Source organism: Pleuronectes platessa, chromosome 8 (genome assembly GCF_947347685.1).
Source record: "Pleuronectes platessa chromosome 8, fPlePla1.1, whole genome shotgun sequence".
Lineage (NCBI taxonomy): Eukaryota > Metazoa > Chordata > Actinopteri > Pleuronectiformes > Pleuronectidae > Pleuronectes > Pleuronectes platessa.
The window spans coordinates 15,437,166-15,458,345 of record NC_070633.1 but is presented as its reverse complement, the minus strand read 5'-3'; the positions used below and the strand labels follow the sequence as shown (position 1 = coordinate 15,458,345).

General features: G+C 43.1%; 3 protein-coding genes across 6 annotated transcripts in view; 1 reads left to right on the top strand and 2 right to left on the bottom strand.

Annotated features, from left to right (window-relative positions):
- The window catches only part of flrt1b (fibronectin leucine rich transmembrane protein 1b), a 34,033-nt gene extending 13,187 nt beyond the window's left edge, over positions 1-20,846 (top strand). For both annotated transcript variants that reach the window (XM_053428545.1, XM_053428544.1), the window contains exons 2-3: positions 14,136-15,165; positions 17,858-20,846. In XM_053428545.1, coding sequence (XP_053284520.1) covers positions 17,873-20,068 — 2,196 coding nt within the window. In that variant the 5' untranslated portion in view covers positions 14,136-15,165; positions 17,858-17,872 and the 3' untranslated portion in view covers positions 20,069-20,846. The remainder of the gene's footprint in view (positions 1-14,135; positions 15,166-17,857) is intronic.
- rnaseh2c (ribonuclease H2, subunit C) overlaps positions 1-21,180 on the bottom strand; it is a 165,516-nt gene that overhangs the window by 99,413 nt on the left and 44,923 nt on the right. The gene's annotated exons all lie outside the window — the stretch shown is intronic.
- macrod1 (mono-ADP ribosylhydrolase 1) overlaps positions 1-21,180 on the bottom strand; it is a 111,805-nt gene that overhangs the window by 68,510 nt on the left and 22,115 nt on the right. The gene's annotated exons all lie outside the window — the stretch shown is intronic.

Sequence of the window (21,180 nt, the reverse complement as noted above, 5' to 3'; positions counted from 1 at the left end):
TCCACAAATCCAGCAGAGTGAGACATCATGTCACTGTCGTCGATGGAATTCTCCAAAATGAGCTTTCATTGATTATCTCGTCAATAAATTAAGCTCATAGATTTTATGTTTCGACTTTCATCAAGGAGCTTATAACATAGATTATATGTGTGGAATTAACTAGTTAACAGCTGTGGTAGATACACAAACTGATTAAGACTATATAAAAAAAAATATAAAGCAGTTTGATCGAGCCAAAATAACTTAATCAGGGTACATCTCATAATAACTCAAAACAACATAATAAGAGTATATTAACAATGATAATTTATAATTTAAATAATAGCAGAGACATTGAAATGGTAGTGTGTGAGGCAAGGTGCAACTGGCTATTCAGGGACTGTCTGCCATCTGCAACGGAAGATCAGCCCAGCCCTAGTCCCGATCACTGAAAGCTAAGATTTCTGACTTATTGCTCTTCTTAGAGGAAATCATAGCCCCTGACAAGTTCATCTGAGGAAAAGAATGATTTTGTTTTGATCCTTCTCGGATCAAAGGCTGAGAAAACTAATGAAGTGGGACAAGTATTAAAGTATTAATGCATGAATCAAGCACCTATGGCCAGAGGCTAGTGGTTATTTGGGGAATAAAAAGCCATTCATCTTCTTATTTATGAACATTTTATATTGAGTTTGTACTTATTTATAGTTTGTGTCATGACTCGAACATTAAATATAAAAAGATAAAGACATGAAAGTCCTTGTTTCAGGAAGTCAGGCTTAGTTAGGAACTGTATTTGATCTGCAAAATCATAACCAATCATATCAATAATTATTTTGATGTAATTTTCATCAATAGCAATGTAACAAAAATCCAATCTTTATTGATATAATGCTCATCTATTGTGTAAGTACAGTGAGGGGGTATAACACATAATTGCTCATACAGAAGAGTGAAAATGACAATTGTTGTGATAATCATCTATATCTAACAATTAGTTAGTTAAAGCTCAATTTACATCTCTGATATTTGCACATAACGCAGAACATTTTCATGCCATCAATGTGAACAGTGATGCCATGGTGAACAGCAAACACAGCCACGCTATCTAATCTGATGAAAGAACAAAGTAAGTGTAAAAAAAGGCAATTATTGAGCCGTGTTTAGAAAGTGCTGCACTCTCACTCAAAGCATGACAAGATGGAGCGTCGTTGTGAGGACGACTGGGACGAATACGCATTTGACCTGATGAATTGAATTGGAATGGATCCCACAGGTATGCAGGGCTCGTGCCTGACTCTGCGCTTGAATAAGCTTTGATAATCACCTTATTGCCTTTTCTGGATCGAGCTCATTGTCTCTTTATAATGAGGAACAAAGGTAAACACAGCGAAAATTGAACGACGGCTGACTGTCAGACTGCCAGGAGTTGCATCGTTTCCTTTTTTCCGTTCACTCGTATTTCACGCCCAAGTTCTTCCTTTTCTTTTCAAAATGTTTGGCTCCAGTGAAATCTTTTTTTTCTTCCCAGGATAATAATGAAATGGAGAGTGACAGGAAATAATAAAGAGCGAGAGATAAAGTGTTGGAGGGTGAAAGATAACAAAGCCTGTCAGCTGGATTCGAACCTTCAGAAAGGTGCCACAGCCTGCCACCAGGAGGCCATGTGTACCTCATGTCTTATTGGATTTAAAATAACTTGTTAACACAGGCACACACACGCACGCACGCACACACACACAGACAGACACGCAAATAACTCCAGGGATTCTTCTGCAAAGGCATAAGTGCTGAGTTCAACCTAGCAAGAGTTATTGTATCCTATCTAAGAGTGCCTTCTGGTGGACTGTTTTGCGTGTGTGTAGGTGTGTAGGTGTGTGTGTGTGTGTGTGTGTGTGTGTGTGGGTGGGTGTGTGTGTGTAGGTGTGTGTTCGTAGGTGTGTGTGTGTGTGTGTGAGAGGGTGTCCGGTCCGTAAATTGCCTGTCTGTTGATACTTCCTGTGCATACCTCATTCCGAGTGAGACAGAGAGAGAAAAGAGATGGAGGGAGAGTGCAAATGCTTTGAGCCGGAAAAACCTTCCATCATATTTAATGGGATTATTTATCCACATACTGTCATGAGACAATGTGTATGCACGCTGGGCCTGGTGTGGAAGTGTGTGTTTTGCTGAGAGATGGGGCATATCAGAGCATCTCCTGGCACATAATATTGCAGGCAGATGACTGTGTTTGTTTTGTTTTTTCGGTACAGATAAATTTAATGAAGTCTCTCCAGTGTTAGACTGATACAAGAAACCAATATTAAAGCTGTTTATAGCTGCTTTCAGAAATGCACTGAACCCTGAAGAATCTCCTGAAATCATCTGGAGGTGGAGCGTGTGGGAACGTAAATGTCCAAGCATTCTGGAGAGGCCTTCCTGCCAGCCCCCTTGTGAAAAGGAAATCTCAGAGCAAGTCCATGTGAGGATACAGAAGGATCAAGTCCGTAGATTCTCAAAGTTGTCAACTTGGAAGGACAAAATCTGAGAGCTTTTAGGGTTAACACGCTGTCAACAAAAACGTAAACGTTACGTCCTACCCAGACATCACCTCTCGTCTGAATGTTGCCGACATTTTCCTGTTGTTAACATGTCTGAGCCGAACAATCTCCAGCTGGGTATCTTCATATTTGAAAGGCAAAGTCAGGAAGATGACATCCTCCAGAGTTTACAGCAGCTCATGTTTCATTCAGACGCTGGCCTCTTCACGTCGTCTGCTGATGTGATGAAGGCCCCTCTCTAAACAGGCTTTTATAAATATTGTCCCTCTATTGCAGATGGTTAAGTAGAGAAATCCTCTGTGCGTGGTGTGGGAGGATTTTTACTCACAGCTTCAGGGGTGACAGTCTGTAAAACCTGCACTGAAACCCTGCCTCAAGGAGCTGCCAACACGACCTCAAAGCTTTCATCTGTGAGAGTATTACTGGCTTTTCACTGTCCCATGGTGTAATTGCAGACGGCTTTTCTATCTTGTCAAGACTAACATGCTGGGAGAAACAGGGAATCATTTCAAATGAGAGCCTCTGTTTGCCATTAAAATGCCCAACTTTTAATTGAAAGACAGGGAACTTTTGGTTAGCCGCTGCTTCAGTCAGGAAATGTGTACGCTTGTCATTAAGCCTGCATATTTGTCAACACTGTTGGAGGACGAGCAAGTGGTTGAAGGAGCTGGACGTGAGCTCACAGCGCTGTGAATATGTTGTCAGCACCCAAGGCGGCAGTGCTCTGAGATAATACAGTTTATTTACCGCTTATGAATAAAAATCTGTGTGCTGTCTCTGTAGCCCACAGTGTGAGATCTGACTATTTTAATTACGAGCTGCTGTGGTTAAAATAAAGCCGTCAGCATTTTTCATTATTCGCAGCATATTTTTGCAAGGCACCTCCACTCTGGGTGGGTGGGTGTTTTTCTGTGCGTGTGTCTTTCCTTCTCATGGTTACCTCTTTCTCTCTCATCTCTACTGCTGCCCTCCCTCTTCACCTCCTCGCCTCCTTTCTCCAGTCTTTCCCCACCTCCTCCTCCTCCTCCTCCGTTTTCCTCTCTCTCCAGCAGCGCTCTATCTCTCCCTCCAAGTCTCGTTTGCTCCCTCCTCTGCTGTTCACTCCCTCTTCGGAAACCAGCTTCCTCCAGGGCAGAAACTCTGCAGCTCACTTTGTCTCCCTGTCCGCCTCCATCTATGCATCCCTCGTTCTATTTTTCGTCTTTATCCTCTCTCTTTCACCCCTTTTCACTTCTTTTATCATCTTCTCTCTCCCTCTGACAATAGGTCTGAGGACCCATCTATTGAAAATTCCCATTTGCACTGCTTGCCTCTCAGTAGCTTGCTCTCATCTTATCACTGCTGGAGTTTGTGTCCCGGCTTTACTGTTCAGAGGATGTGCAGGGAGAGAAAGGAGAGAAGGTAGTCACAGTGAGGAACACTCCCAACACACACAGATAAGGGAGCAGGAAAGGATTTAATGTAAAAGCTTATCTATTTTTTTTTTTTTTGTGCTTTTTTTTCTCCAATAAATGAACTGAAATAAACTGAAGCTACATGTAAATGTAGGACTGAGTAGTGAAGATGATAAAATTATATAACCGTGACAGCGATGGAAAATTTCCAAGGCAAGAAAATTCTTATTATATTATTATCCTTTAATAAACAGTCGATAACTTGCGTTTCTTAAAGTACTAATAGCCCAATCAAACCAAGACATGACTAATGTATATAAAGTTTAATCTTTAGACAGGTGAGACGACCTCAGCCTCTGAGGAAACCTTTTCAAGTCGGCACACAGATCTACAGTTCCAGCAGCTGCAATGTAAAGAGCTGTTGTGAAGAAACAAGCTGTAGGAGGTGCGACAGTCCTGTGGCTGGTTAAAGTGGACAAGACAGTCCCAGATAAGACGAGGCAGACTTTACTTTAAGTCTGACACAAAACACACGTTTACTGGTCACAGAGCTGAAAAGCTTTTCCAACGACAAGGAGAAAAAAGCACAAAAAGTGAAGGTGACCTGACGAAGTGCTTCAGATCTCTCCAGTAATTAGAACCAACCGCAGGCACAAGGAGCAATGAAAGATACTCACATCTCATTGACAGTGACATTAGTGTATGCTGTTACCTCTGAAGTACATCTGATGTGTTTTTTTAAGAGCAGGACATGGTGTCAAAAGGTAAAAATGAAGGATTTAAATTGAAATATTTTAATTGTAACGTAAAGCTACGAGATCTCTAGCTGTAAAGATAAAGATTTAGCCGTTTCGATTTTTGTCCAATTCATTTATTCAAATATTTTGTTCTTTTTGCACTTCTTGGTCATATTTTAGATTCACAATTCAAAGAGGATAAACTATCATGGAAAAAAAAATCTTGTATAATGAAATAATGAGAGAAAGGTCAGAAGAAAGTAAATCTGACATGGTTAAAGACAGAAAATTAAACAAAGACTCCAAGAAGAAAGAGAAAGAAAACTAGAAGGGGTGGCAAATAGAGGATGATAGCACAAAGGATGCAGACAGAACAGAATGAAAGTAGAAAAAGAAGAACACTGAACAGGAAGAGGAGGTGTCGGACGTGACGGCCTTCTGTATAAGCATATTCAGAGATAATTGACCTCAACACTCTTGTGAGTGAGCTGACAGAGACAGAAGCAGAGACTGCACCATGGTGTGAACTGCTTTATAAGTGGGAGGTAGTGTTGTCACTGTGCATAATGCTGTTGCTATCATTATCACTGGCTAAAAGAACAAAGAACAGTGTGCGTGTGAGTGTGTCTGTGCAGTGGTGTCGGGGACAAAGAGAGAAAGTCACTGCAAGTTCACAGGTCGAAGGCACTAGAAAAACTGTGTGTGTGTGTGTGTGTGTGTGTGTGTGTGTGTGTGTGTGTGTGTGTGTGTGTGTGTGTACGGGTGTGTGTGAGTTTACATAAGAGAAACGATGACTCTGTCGCTGTTTATTTCTGTATGGAAAAGATGTGCAGAACTTTGCATGCGTGTGTATTTGTGTGTGAGAGGCATCCATTTTAGAGGAGCAGCTGCTGATCGAGCCTGGTGGCGCACAAACCATTGAGGCAGAGATCTGCGTAAAATGTTACAGACGGCGTTAACCCTCTCATACGTGAATTATGAAAACCTCACTTGCATTTAAAACATTTCACCTGTTTTTATTCTTCTCTAGGCAGGAAAATAAATTTGAGAGCTTTCCACATATCCATGCACTAGAGTGGACAACAGGCATTTGAGATTCCATCTACAGCATTAAACCAATGAATAAATTATATATTATGTGAATACTTTAAAAATAACATGCATCTTATGCCCGGTAACGTAAAGCGTTCACATATTTTAACATATTATAATTTTGTTTAAAGCAATGTTAAATTTGCTTCTGACTATTCTGTCTACTCCTCTCTTCACTCCTCCCTCATTTAGCTCCTCGACTCTCTCAGCCTCCCCCTGTTGAACTGGGCTTTTATTTCTATTCTTCCATGCCATTTTCTATCTAATCAAAACAAGGGCCTTCCTTTGTTGACCTATACATTTTTGATCTTATTAATTCAATTTTTGCCCATTTTATTTTCTGCGAATTTCTCTTTGGACAAGGCCAGATTTTCTTTTCATTCTGGAGTGCACACGAGTTTGTATCGTGCACCATTTCATTTATCAGATAAATAGTAGAAAATAGAGCGATAAAGAAATCTCTTGGTTCTGTTCCCCTCAATATTCACTTTCCACTCCTTCAGGTCTCCCTCAAGCTGGTCGGTCGTCTTTTTGCTTTCCAGACAGTTCTGCTTTTTGTCCTTGAGCGCTGTCGTGTAGTGCTTCCTCCCCTCCCCCAGCTCCACTGTCACTATTACCAGTATTTGTTAATGCTTCTTCTGCTGGCAGCCATTCATCATCACTGTCACTAGCATCATCCTCACTTAACTCAGATGGTATTCAGTCATCTATTCTTTTGGCCTTTTTGTCACAAACCTGCACCTGAGCTCCACAAAACATGAAGACATTAACAGTTTTTTATAAAATGTAATAAAGCGGCATCAAATATCATTTTTTGTTAAAACACTGGGAGTTACAGATTATAATTCATCACATATGATATTAATAAATGTTATTTTATCTACAAGGGTGTCCTTCAATAGAGGGACTCAGCCATATTGGTTATTAGAAATTTCTGTTACATTTACAACAGCTGGCCAGTAGGTGGCATTGTATCGGATAACCATAGACTGTATATAAAGATGGACAATATCCCACGTCTTAAAGTGACACCAAAAAGTCTTGATCACTACCTGGTGGCTGGCTGCAGTATATGTCATAAATCCTGCCTCCTTCATGTTGATAGATGGGAGGTTGACCAAACTAAAAAGTCAGAGTACAGATTTTTGTAATCTGTTTCGATAAATCTGATCATATGTAAACCTGTTCAAGGGATTTTAGTCCTTAGCTGTAAATGGGGGGACAAAGTAGCTCTAGAAAATAACATTAGACTGTGGATTCTTTTTTACCAGCTCATTAAAACCTAAAGAAAGCATCAAATGGATCAAATGCTAGACAAAAGTGAAGAACATTGATTCATCAATGCCACTTAAAAGTGACTTTACTGCTGTGCTTAAACACTGCGCTTGCATGTGCGAGTGTCTGAGCATCAGGAGCAGATTCTTTTTGGCTCCAAATCAGGATGAAGCAGTAAGCAGCTCCAGTTCAGGCAGGACGAGAGTCCACATGTCACCCTATAAATGATCTGGGACAGGCACCTACAGCCAATCATCCATTTCAAATGCCATGTTTTGCAGAGAAAGCCATTTCTGAACTGAAAGCAGGAATAAGTTAGGGAAGACATCGGACAAATGAGATATTTCATTTTTTGTCTATGACATACAGGCGGCACACAATCAGTCCGACGGCTCAAAGCAGGTAATTTGGTGCACAATCTCCAACTGATTGGCTATTGTTAACTCCACCAAGGGGGCTTTGTCTTTCATCGGTAAAGGTCTGCTGCAGATTGTGATGCAAGGCTTTGTTTTAAATTCATTGTTGCAGAAGAAGCGACACTCTGTTTATCAGGAACTTATTCATCAGATTTTTATAAAGATCAGTTCTACGTGTGAGTAATAACAAAATGGCATCAATCATTATCGAGGTAAAAGTTTGAAATAATGGTAGGAGGAAAAAAACTCGGGACTGATATTTATGAGTGCGTGCAAATTATTGCCAAATGAAAATCTGAATCTAGTGAATTTAAATGTGTTTCATAAGGGGGGAGTTGGGCCTTGGCGGAGATATGCACTCAATTCTCATTCACTCTTTGGTTAAAGTTATGGTCAGATAATAGGGTAGCCGATCTTCACAGAATAACTGGGTGGACAGAAACAGCGCAGTAGAGCTTCTCAGGATAGAGTGAAATAACATGAATATTATGGTACAAACATTTACCAACAGTTCTTTGCTTAATGGAAAATCTGCAGGCATTTGGCACTTGGCGAACACGTGGGTCCAGGTATGGGTGATAGACACTCTAGTCTATTTTTAATCAGTGAAACAAATAAATCAAATGTGTATCAATGCCTTACTGAAAATAACCCCCAAACAAATCCACAATTTACTCCAGTTTGATTAAGGTTTCTCAATATCAACAGTGGCCAGCTGCTTAAGGACATAAGTGACAAATGGGCTTTGAGATGGGTTACAAAGGTCAAAAGGTATTGAGTGAAACTGTTGCAATTAATTGATAAACAATAAATGAAAAGAAGCGATGTTTTTTTAACTGTAAAAATTACCAGAAAAACCAACCCCCAGTGTGTCTGTGTGTGCGTGTTAAAGCCCAGTGTCAAAGTGATGCTGGAAGTGATTGAAAAAAGCAGGGTATCGAGCCTTCCCCTCCCTTCAGATCTTTGCTGATTATCCCTGCTCTGTCGCTTTCCTCATCTCTCCCCGTCTCTGCACCTCCCTCTCATGCTAAATGGAAGCTGTGTGTAGCTGTGTTAGAAAGCTAGTCACATCCTCTCCCTCTTCTTTTTAGCCCCTCTTTCCAGTCTCTCCCTCTCTTTTTCATTTCCCACCTCTACCTTTCTCTCTGTGTATCCTTGACACTCTCTCTCTGTCTCTCCCCTTTCTGCTACCCCCTCCTTCCCCCACCCTCCATCCTCTGGCCACGCCAACACCCGCGACTGATTCTGCCGGAGTCATGGCCTTCAGAGCCTGACAAGAATTCAGTGCCTGCGACCATCCGTGTGCAAGTGTCTGTGTGTCTGTGTGTCTGTGTGTGTGTGTGTGTGTGTGTGTATCTGTGTCTTCAAGCATGGATGAAATATGAGCTGTTAAATATGAATGCTGGGCTGTGTTCTTATGCCAAGTGCTCACGTCACTCATGCATGGAGCACTAAAAATGTGCGTGCACACACACATACATGGCGTTCAGTGTGTATGACACGTAACTGCAGAGCTTCAGTGGCATTATCCTGCATCACATTTGCTTTCCATTTGTCTGTGATACTTGCCACACAGACACAAAACGCGCACAGAGGCGAACCCTGGATTCAGGCTTCACTGACTTTAAACCTTGCTCAGTCTGACAGTAATTTCTGCCTCCAAATTACATTCCAATGGCTTCATAAATCTGCTGCCTCCTCCACCGCCTCTTTCTGCACCCCCCCCCCTCGCCTTTGCCTCTCTATCTTTCCCTCCTCTCTGCCGTCTCTCCTCTCTCCCCTGTTACTCCAGCTTCACTTCATTTTTCCTGTATAAACCTCTCTCTATCCTTCTATCCCTCTATCTCCCTCTTGTTTTCTTGTTTCCCCACACTCCTTCTCTCTGGCTCTGGCTCAGTAAATGAGAAACAGGGAGGCAGAGATGGGGAGGTTACGTGTGCGGGGTAGTTAAACAGTCACACTCAGACAAACACACACGCATAAATCCATAAAGATACATATGCACGTCCACACAAACACAGATGTGCACACGCTCTCAGTCACAGATGTGCCCACATAGTACACAAGGAAATGTGTAAATACACACATTCACAAGCACACATCTACAGTCAAACATCATAAACAGCACATTACACTTGGATTGAAAGACAAGCGTTTGTGCTGCCATATATTTGTCGGGCCTCTAAATTGACTTGTGTGGGCGTACGTGTGTGCCCCCTCAACACAAACACACACATTCACACGCGTGTATGTGCACACTCCTTGCGATTTTAATGAGAGTGTTCATTTTACAGATCGTGCCTCTCGGTGAAATAATTGCCAATGTTTGGCCCTGATGGCGGGTCCAAGTGTTCTCAGGCCAGTTGTCTTTATGGGCCATGGTGGGCCGCAAACACACCCCTCATCTCCCTCACTGCCACTATAACTGCTGCTCTGCTGCAGCCGACACACACACACGCGATGAAGACACAGGCATAATATGCATAAGCACACAATGTAGACCAACTTACGCCTTAATACTAAACACACACATGCACACGCACTGAGGCAAAGGCCAGCGGAGAACAATAGGGCCGTCTGACAATGGGGCTCGGAGGAATGCTCTGCTCCATATTAATATTCAGCAGAGTGGATGTAGGGAGAGTGTGTGTCAGCAGGGACGCAAGCTCATCAACCTCACTAACACTGGGGTTAGGCAGCCACATGATTACAAAGTACTCAGACTTTGGTCCCCAGCCCCACAACTATTAATCCCTAGCTCCTACTCCCTCACTTCCTAGCTCCTAGCTCCCTACAGTGCAAGGAGTGAGCGCGCTGCCAAATATCACAGCTGTCACTTTTCTGCGCTTTTCCCTTTGGTGAATTATTCTGAAAGAGCCTGATGGAAGCAAGGGGGTGGGATGGCATGGAAATGTGTCAATGTCCTGCCATCACCATATAAAGGATTTCAAATTTGTGATAAAGCAGATAGAAGGTCAGCTGGAGGAGACTTTGAAGGAACAAAAGATTTAATTTCTCCCTCGTTCTCACTCTTGATGAAATTGTCAGAACCACTCGAGTATCCACTCATAGACGGTTCTTAGTCTCATTCGCATCTTTTCCCTCTGTCAGAGCAAAGATGTATGCATGTGTAGTACCAGAGTCTCCTCAGAGTATCTTTCTTTCATCTTTAAACTGTTCAGGTAGACTCCTGACATGCTCTCACCACACTTCTGTACATCTGTAAATCTGTAAGTACAACATCTGTGTTATTGTTATAGTGCGTTCTTTTGTAGCTCTGATGTTTTTACTTTTTTTTAATCTGTGTATAAATATTTCTCAGTTTATTCAGTTGTCTAACTACCAGCCTCCTCTACCGGTTCCCTCTTCAAGCAAAGAAAACAAAAAGCTTAATATTGAATCGATATATTGTACAACAGAAAGAGGAAAACAGAACAGGGAGAGCATTTGGAGTGGCACTGAGGCCACAGTGAAAGTCACGTACTGTATTGTGCCTGCAGGATGCACAGTTGTCATTGACTGGCTCACAAGAACAGAGTGATTTCTGTCCCCTCGAGGAATGAAATGCTCCCTGCGCTCCCTGTTATGCAGAAAAAAACGAGTACACAGAAAAGACTCACAGTCGAGGGTCAGTGAGAAATGCTTTTGACCTCAACACTGCATGGGTCATCCGCCCAAAGTGTGGCGACTGCTCTCTTCAATACTGCTTTTCCTCCTCTCTAACGGTGTGAGAGTTTTATAAAAATAATAAGAACAATCTAGACTGGCACGCAGAGCGCATACCTCCACCAAAGCTGCAGCAAGTTTCACACACTTCAAATCAGTGTCCTGAAATGTGCCCGATTTCTTTTATCAAGATCCAATAATTGTTATTGTTATGACAAACGCCCTATCGCACAATGTTAAAGATTCTCCCCTGACCCCTACCAAGGTTTGTGCTAATCATTCTTTTAGTTTTTGTGTAGCCTTGCCTACAAACAAACAAACAAACTACCCTGCACATGAATGGAAGTGAAAACATAACGTCTTTGGCAGAGGTGAAGATGCTGGAATTGTTGGAAAAGTTTCACCAAATTAAAAGGAAAATACTGAGATATTTAACACTACCTAACTATGTGTGTGTCTCTGTCCTACAGGTTATATGGAGACCTGCAATAATGAGACACATTTCACCATTAGATCCATATAAAAATCTGAATCTAGTGAATTTAAATGTGGTTTCAAAAGGGGACTGGTGGAAGTATGCACTCAATTGAGAGCCATTATAGTTGTACTTAACGTTTGAGCTTTAGTGTTTGCTCATCTCTTGGCTTGGACTTCATTTTTGATTATGTGGTCTTATAGTTTTGTAATTTTGGGGCCTTAATGCCCAACTTTACGACATATTCTAATAAGGGTTCTTTTAGAAACTGCCCCTTTTTAACATCAAAACGGTTGTAATATTTTATAAAAGATGCAATAAATTCAAAGAGCACTCAAAGCTCTTTGTGATCCAGTGAAAGACATCTGGCTCCGTGTCCAGGTTTTCATTTCATTTTTTCTGAAGTACGTTTAATCTCTGTCTTGGATGTTCACAGGTAGCTTCAGGTGTTCGATAAAGGGAGATATTTGCTTTGAGAGGTGATAAAACTGCTGCCACAATGAGCTGAAATTCATTTATGACTAAAAAGGAGCCAATAACCTTCATTAAAACTGCGACAAACATACTTTTCAGTAGTTACCTTCTTCGAGATGACTTGAGTCCTAAATCCCTGCTCTGATTCATCCTTCCATAATTTCCTCCTCCTCACCACACTCCCCTAGCAAAGCTTGCTTCTGAGAATCCATCAGAAAACATTTTAAGGACAGCCACGACACTCGGCAGATAGAGCTTCACATATTGATGACTGATGGGCAATGGCAGTGAGCTGTGGGAATGCTGCTGATGTTCAATATTCACATCTTGTCCGACGCAGGCAGACATTTTGCCTGCGGTATGTGAAGATTAGTGGCGAGTGTAGAGGGTCTTTTTTGGTCCAGACATTGCAACCAATTAAAGGGACATGTTTTAAAAGCGACAGCCACTGTTATTAAAGGCGACATCTACTATTAATACATGACTGATGGCATCCAATTAAAAATCTTCATTTGAATTATGATTTGAATGTGAAGCCACTTAAAAGCTTTGGCCCAAAATACTAACACAAGAGGCCTTAATCGTTTTGAAGTATTAGATATCAGTCAGTGGATTACAAATGAATGGAATGGTGAAGCACTTATTATGTTACTCTGGCAGCAAATATAAAGCTCTCGATACATCGACACTGTCCTTGAGCAGACCATTATCTAATTTCTCCTGAAGCGTCAGTCACAATGTCGGCGCATTTTGCAACCAATGTCTGTTTAGCATTCTGTCCTCCATGTCGAGCTGTTTCCGTTTCGCATGTTAGCCGCACTCTGCACTTATAAATCAGTTTACTATGCCACAAACTGGATATCCGTCTGGAGCCGTTTTTTTTTTTTAAAAAGGACAATTTATTTCAACACACGCTGCCAACTTCAGCCCACAGCAACCACATAACTTCCCCTCTAAACTGTACCCGCTTTAACAGAGTCCAAGTCCATTTGTGGAACCAGTTAAAACACCTAAAACAAACACACACACTTGCATTTAGGATGTTTGCTGAACAATTTACGACCTTTTTAAATACCCTTCAAGGATGCACACGAGCACAGACAGCCTGTTGACCGATCTCTTCCTCCTTTTGCTACAGCATGTGTTCTTTGAAAATGAAAATGAGGACAGCTTTATTTGTCTCTATTTGTGTTTAAGCAAACTGCATGATAATTTCCCAGTTGGCTGTGTAGTCTACTTACTCTGGGATGAAGTGAACAGACGAATGTGAGCAGCGGTGCAGTTAATGGTCTTGATGAATCTGTCTCTGTACACTCAGTATGCCTGATGAAAACCTTATATTTCAAAAGCCAGCGTTCACTAGGGGGTTAGATTTTGCAACAAGACACAGGCACTTAGTGCGTGGTGGTTAATGAAAGCTCCAAAGCTTTGTGGGAGTAAAAAAAAACAAAAAACACACAGATAAAAAGCATGGAGCCACCTTAATGGGAGGTTTTTGTCCGTTGGGAGCTTAGTGGTGCGCATATGCAGCACTGACCTTCAGGAATATTTACACGAGGTACTTAATATTAAACGGTATAACAATTCTGATGGGGATAATTATTTAGCCAGTGCCTTTTAGTATTCCATATTGTGTCAATGTTGAAGCCCCAAGATTGCGTCTTGGTGCCATTTTAAGAAAGCTGGTGTTAAAAAGAACTGAGACATGACATTTATGCAGACACTTATTGCAGACAAAGTAGAGATTTATTTTAGCATTAAACACATATTTTTGCAGTAAAAACTTGTTGGTGGTGTGAGGTAATGAGCCACAATTCAAGTTTTCTGACATTTCTTCAAACATCTCAAATTTGGAACTCATACACCTCAGTAACTCCAATGATTTAGGTATGTTTCATAAGCCATGTTTATATCTGCATGTTAAATTGTGAAACATAAAATAATTCCTCTAACAGAATCATAACTTTTATGGAAAACGTGCAGCCAAACAATTACAAATTCTAGTCGGTCTCATGTGCTGCTGATTCTCTATGCGTTAAATCCTGAATGACAAATCTAAGACTGTACTTGTCTTCTCTCTTTTCCAGGTTGGTGCTCAGTGACACTCGTCCAGCTTTCCTGCTGAAGCAAACATCACTGACGTCCACCTTCAGGATAACAGACAGCAGCCCGCTTCACTAATCTGTGGGCGATCTTTTCACATCAAGCCACGTGACCGACCATCATCACAGCGCAACTGAGGACTACAGACAGAAAACACTCTCATTAGGCTTCACTGCGTCACAAGTGGATCTGTCTGAAGTGACAAAGAAGCCATCAAACATTTAACAGAGGAAAAGAGCCCTACTCTTGTATTCAGAATCAGGTCAACCTCTCCATCACAGCCTCTACACGTGCTCACTACTATCACCAAACTGTGAAATTTATGTTGTCATAATTGTGACAATACAACAAATAATAACAAGACCTTTTTACTGGATTTTTGAGAGCACTGGAAGCCCCACGTACTCTCATCCCACTGCTCATTAATTAAGACCAGGACCTGGCAATTCAAAGCAAGCGTAGAACGACCATCCCGATTTTTGCATGACCCACTGATTGCATGAATATCCAGGATTACATTTGACTTCGAAGAAGGACCCCTTGAGCCCCCAACCATCTTCTGGCTGTCTCCCAGACTGTAGCATTTGGGTGTGGAGGAGTTGTTTCAGAATTAGGCCTCTGGACACCCATTGAAGATGACTTGAGTTGGCAGGCATAAAACCCCTTACCAAAAAAGAAAAAAAAAATACCCAGAGAGAGAGAGGGAGCTTGGCAGCAGGACACACAAACACAAATGTGGGTGCCGGGGCGGCTTTGAGCCATGCTGGTGTCTCTGCTCGTGGAGCCCTGGAGTACAGGCTATCATCATCCCTATCATCATTCACCCAAGCTGAGGAAGATTCAACGGCCCGAAGGAACGAGGCGACACTTCTGAACAGTTCAAAGAATCTGAGCTTACACACAGAGATCCAGAGCGACGTCCTCCATCACACATACAGACACTCTCACGCTAAACCTTGATTCCGAAAAAACAAAACTGCAGCGGCGGACGTGAAAGGCACAGAGACTGAGCAGGTTAGCAAGCCCTCGGCAATACACCTTTTAAACACACACGCACTCCACTACACTACACACGGACACACACATCCCCTGCATTCACTGAAAGGAAGAAAACCACATTTACACTTTGCTGTCAGCTACACAATAGGGAAACAACACAAAACACACACACAGGCTCTATTCTCCAACAAAGCCTTTTTTTTTCATGAGCATGATTGAAATGTTAGAGTTTTTTTTATGGCAGGGGGGACCACAAATGGAAGAGGAAGGGGAATGCGGAGGCAAGAACACTGAGGCCAAGAGGGAGTGGGAGGTAAAACAGAGAGGTGGGGTGGAGAGGGGGGTCTGCTGAAACTAAATGAAAAGGAGAGAGGAGAGGAGAGGAGAGGAGAGGAGGACTGAAAAACAGCTGATTGATCAAATCTAAGTCTATAGGACTCATGAACGACTTAAGAGGAAATCAGACGATTAAAAATTGTTCGAGACGGGGAGGAGAAGAGGAGGATGACTACACGGACGCTTCTGTAAGCAAAGCCGAGAGTGGATATATAAAAGATTGTTAAGGGATGGAGGTGAGGGTGGGCGTACGTGGAGAGGTAGATGACATTAAAAATAAAGGTGCCGAAAGAGGAGCGCAGCTTTAGAGAAGGAGAACGACAGTTGGAAAGAATGAGAGAACGAGCCAGGAAGCAGAGAAGATAGAGGATCATTAAGAGGATGTGTCGATAGGAGACTTTGGCATGTAGGCAAAAACACACATAAAGGTTTGTGCCAAGAGGATATTTCTGAAAGGAAACCAGGGAAACTGTGGAACAGAAGCATATGCTCGTTGATATTCATGGTGCATTTCCCAATATGGTCTTTGCTCCTACCTTGACACTCCCTCTTGTGTGCATATGTTCATCCTCCTCACTTTTTCTGTATCTCAAAGCTGGGTCTGCTTAAAATAGTAATATCTAAGCTAAGATAAATGCTATTAAGAAACCAGAGAATTATTCTGGGTCCATGCCAAATTGTGTGGCACCCTCCTTGTCACCCATATCAAACGGTGCCTGTGTCAAGCTGAGACAGGAGCTGATGACTGTTGATACTGATATTGTTTCACACACACACACACACACACACAGACACGTACAGGTACAGAAAGTGTAGCTATTTTTACACCTATCTTACAGGAAAAAAACAACACCCGACCAATCTTTGGAACCATTTCTCTTTTTGCAGCAAACTCAGCTGATACTGACTTGAGCCTTCATTGCCAAGAACTCATTTCCCCTCTCCTCCTCTGACGGACTGTCCAACACTCCATCTGTCTCCTCGCCACCAACCCTCCCTCTCCCCTGCCCCCCTCCCTCCATCTCTTCTATTGTTGCCATCTCTTATTTTGCTTTGCATGGATTTTGACTACAGCCAAGGGGCGATTTTGCATCTAGCACTGAGTGCACATATGAACTCACACGCACACACATGCCTGCATGTTCCCGAGGGGGAGAACAAAATACTTGCCTTTAGAGGATTTGTTTATCAAATGTGCTGTCAAATCATGTCAGGCATTTCATGTCAGGGCACATTTTCCTGCCTCAGGCTTCTCAGAAGAAAGAGTTCAAACAAGAGTGTGGCACAATGTAATTTCCACAACTTTCACCACTGTATATTATTCATATTCTATAAATAATGTTCAGTGTATGCGAGTGCACAGGGATCATTTTATCTGAATTGTAAATTTGTTATTGATGTTGGTGTCAGAAATTCGCTTCGAGACAAGTCACAAAACATCGACAGAGGAACATATTAATGTTGCAGAAAAATGTTTCTTTGTAAAACATCTCACTAAAACATTTCTGGGGATTTCAGAACCACTGCTGTTAATAATTTACAGAAATTTCACGAACAATAACAACCAAGACAAAACATGCATTATACATGTCAGCTTGTAGTGAGACTGTTCTGTATGAGAAAGCTGTGTGCTTTGTATATTTACTGATTTGTATGTGCATTTCTGTGTGTGCTTTGGTCACAACCCAATATATGTACAATCAGTTGCTTTTCTATTTCTCCTTCCACATTACTTATGTTATATATTAATAACTGTATGGCAGTGCGGTTAACTGTAGTGCAGTCATAACAAGTTTAGGATTTCTGTTGTCTTCGACGTTATCAACAGCACTGTGGGCAATTAATCTGATTTCCTTCCCCCCGATCTCCCCTTCATTTTAGTTTCATGTCACTCACTCGATTTCAGTTAATCTCTGGGGAAAAAAATCTTCCTCACTTATTTTCACTCTCTGCAACTGTCACTGTCCAATTTTCTCCATCTCTGTTGTCCGTTTGCCTCCTCTCATTCTTGTAATCTTTCTTGCCCACTTACTTCACCCCTCATCGCACTCTGCCTCGATATGTCCGTTTGTCTTCTGCTTGGTCGCTCTGACCCATATAAAAGTGGACAGGCCGTCTAAATTACATCTGACTTTTCAATCCACGAATCTTCTTGACTTTAGAGATAAAAATTACTACTTTTAACAGCATGTCCAAGAAACAGCAGTAGTAGTCAAGGAATTTTAAAGAAGGGTTAACTGTGTGGTTCGTTTAAATCATTATTTTAACAACAGATCTTTCTACTTTCTCTGTTGAATGTAGAGATGCCTCTTTGAATTACAGCCTTTGCACCATTTATAATACACCTACTGATTTCTTCTCTTTCAATCAGGAGCTGTGTACCAACATGGCAGCTGAGAGTCTTGCTGAGCTCCGCGACTGGCTCTTTCTGCTTCTCCTGTGCCTCACCTTATTGGCTGAGGTGCTGGAACTGGCGGCAGCGGCAATTGCCATGGAGACGGGCGAGGGAGATGAGGGCATTGTTTGTCCCTCAGTGTGCCGCTGTGATGAGGGCTTTATCTACTGCAACGACCGTGGCCTCAGCCTAATTCCTCCACTACCGTTAACAGCTGCCATCCTCTACTTGCAGAGCAACCGGCTGAGTAATGCCGGACTGCCTCCCTCACTGGAACGTAGTAATTCCATACGAGTAATTTACCTGTATGCTAACCAATTGGATGAATTCCCTTTACACCTCCCACCTTCATTACGAGAGCTCCACTTGCAGGATAATAATATACGAACGTTACCGCGGTCAAGTTTGGCCAAATTACCATTGCTAGAACGTTTACACCTGGATGATAACTCTATATCTACGGTTAGCATCCAGGAGAGAGCTTTTTCGGGGACTCCGCGGCTTCGACTGCTGTTCCTGTCTCGAAACCACCTGTCAAGCATCCCTGCGGGCATGCCAGCTTCCTTGGAAGAGTTGCGACTTGACGACAACAGAATCAGCACCATCCCCACACATGCCTTCCGGGGGCTTTCCTCACTGCGGCGCTTAGTCCTGGATGGGAACCTGTTGGCCAACACACGCATTGCAGATGACACCTTTTCCCGTCTCTCCAACCTGACGGAGCTGTCGCTGGTCAGGAATGCCCTGCAGTCACCACCTGTCAAACTGCCTTCAGCTCACCTGATAAAACTCCATTTGCAAGACAATGGAATGACCCACATACCAAGGGGGGCACTTGATGGGATGCGGCGGCTACAGAGGCTGGACCTGTCAGGAAACAATCTTACCAGTCTCCCCCGAGGACTTCTGAAGGACACAGAAAGCCTTGAGATGCTACTAGTGCGAGGAAACCCCTGGTACTGTGGTTGCAACCTTCGCTGGCTACACGCCTGGCTGCACAGCCGGGGGGCAGGAGTGACAGTCAGAGGTCTGACCTGTCAAGGGCCTGAGTCTGTAAGGGGCCAGATCTTGCGAGACCTAAATGACCTGATGGAGCAGTGTGAAGGCCCTCCTGTTGGTCCCAGCACTGGAGTCGGGGTGAACCCAGCAGAAAAAGATGGAGGAAGTGAAGATGGTGGAGGCGGCCAAGCAGTGGCTTCTGAGCCACATGGCAGCACCACCACTTCCTCTCTGTTGGTCTCCACACAAGGTTCCCTCTTTACCCTGCGAGCCAAGCGGCCGGGCATTGTTATGCCTCTGCCTCCCAGTGAAGGAGGACATATATCTGGCGAGGCCTTGGAGCTGACTGTAAAACCTCTCTCTTCAGACAGTGTACTGGTCAGTTGGCTGTGTCCACAACCAGTACCCTCCTTCCGCTTGTCGTGGCTGAGATTGGGTAGCAGTGCATCTCTTGGTTCAATAACGGAGACTTTGGTTCCTGGGGAGAGGACACAGTACCTCCTTAACCAGCTCAGCCCACACTCACATTACCTCATCTGCCTGCTGCCACTACGACAAGAGCACTCATTTGGGGGTTCTAGCATGGGTTCATCTCGATCTGGCAGCATGGACACGGACAGTAAAGACTCAGCCCCTGCCTGTGCTCAAATAGAGACTGGAGATGCTCTGATTAGCTCAGGAGGGGAGGGGTCAGATAAAGATGGCCAGGACTCAGAGATAACAGCCCTGCCATTAGCTGGGATCATAGGGGGTGCTACAGCTTTGGTAAGCCTGTTGTTGATATTTGGCATCTTCTGCTGGTATGGACAGAGGGCAGGTTACAAGTCCGGGGACTCGGGCTCATACAGCAGGGGCCGAGGTGGAAAAACTTATGATGACTATGTAGAATCGGGCACGAAGAAAGACACTTCCATTTTAGAGATTAGGGCCCCTCCTCCAGGGTTTCAGATGACAACTATGGCCCATCAGCCACTGCAACCGAAGCTGGAGGACGTCACCTATATCCACACCATTTTCCCCTCCTCTTCTTCTTCCTCCCAAGCTAACGGGACCTACCGGAGCACCCTCGGGGCTGGCAGCCTAAATGGCACCATTCTCAGCCAAACCAGCCACCATCATGTCACTTACGGCACCAACCGGGGCTACAGAGATGGTGGTATCCCCGACATAGATTATGCCTACACGTGATGATACAGGGACACTGTCCTTAAGCCATGTATGCCAGAGGTCCCATTTAGGATGACGACCCTTGGCTATTGGCCATTTTGTCCTTGGTTTCCAAAGTACCCTCTGTGCCTCTGCTGGTTCAATTCTGATTGGTTTGTTTAGTAGAAAAGCCTGATTTTAGCAATGCTGATTGGGCATTGCTATTGAGTGAGAGAAATTACTGTCCTGCTATACTCTGCTACTGTATACAACAATATACGGTAGGCCTTTTCAGCTCTACTTATAGTTATGAATGGTTACGTTTTCTCTTTTGGATATCTCAGTGTCTTTCAAGTTCTTCTAAGCTCATAATATTACACAGTAACTTATTTGAGGTTGATATAGTAGGCTTAGCTGATTTAGCAGGAGATATATTTATTATATGAGGAAAAGGCACTTGATGTGTATAGCGATAGCTCTCGTATCTCCCTACCAACTGTAAGCTCTGTGCTGTATAGATAAAAAGGATAACAGAGGGAGAATTCAATGGTTGTTATAACCCACAGATGACAATGCATCATGGTTGACATGAAAAGATGTGTTTCTAGTCCCCTCCGTTCCCCTGCTTTTGAATTTGTTCTCCTTTCTGTCCCTTTTTTTTTGGCTGAGACTCTTTCCTTTTATTGCTCTCATGTCTGTCGTTAGCAGAGGACGACTTTGTTCTCTCCAAGGGAGCTGACAGAAGTGATAACAGTCCTGACAGAGACTGGAGACACAAACCACAGCATGGGGAGACTAATGAGAGGGAGAGAGAGAGAGAGAGAGAGAGGGAATGGGGGTGATAAATGGATTGATGGATGGAGGGGGAAAACATGAAAGAAGACAAGGGGGAAAGAGAAGGGTGCCAGTTTGGGCTGAGAAAGGTGTGTTGCTCAAGGCAGAGAGTGAGGACAGAAAAGTGGAGAAAAAAGGCAGATAAGTAAAAAGCAGGACGTGTGACAAATGCAGCGGCAGGAGGTAAAAAAGCACACAAAAGGAAAAAAAGGATGGGGGATCGAGAAGCGTGCGGGCGGGGCAAAGCAGAGGGGTGACAACTGGAGTAATGTAACATCATCATCCCAAAAAATGGCTCAAGTTCTACCCACAGTGTATCC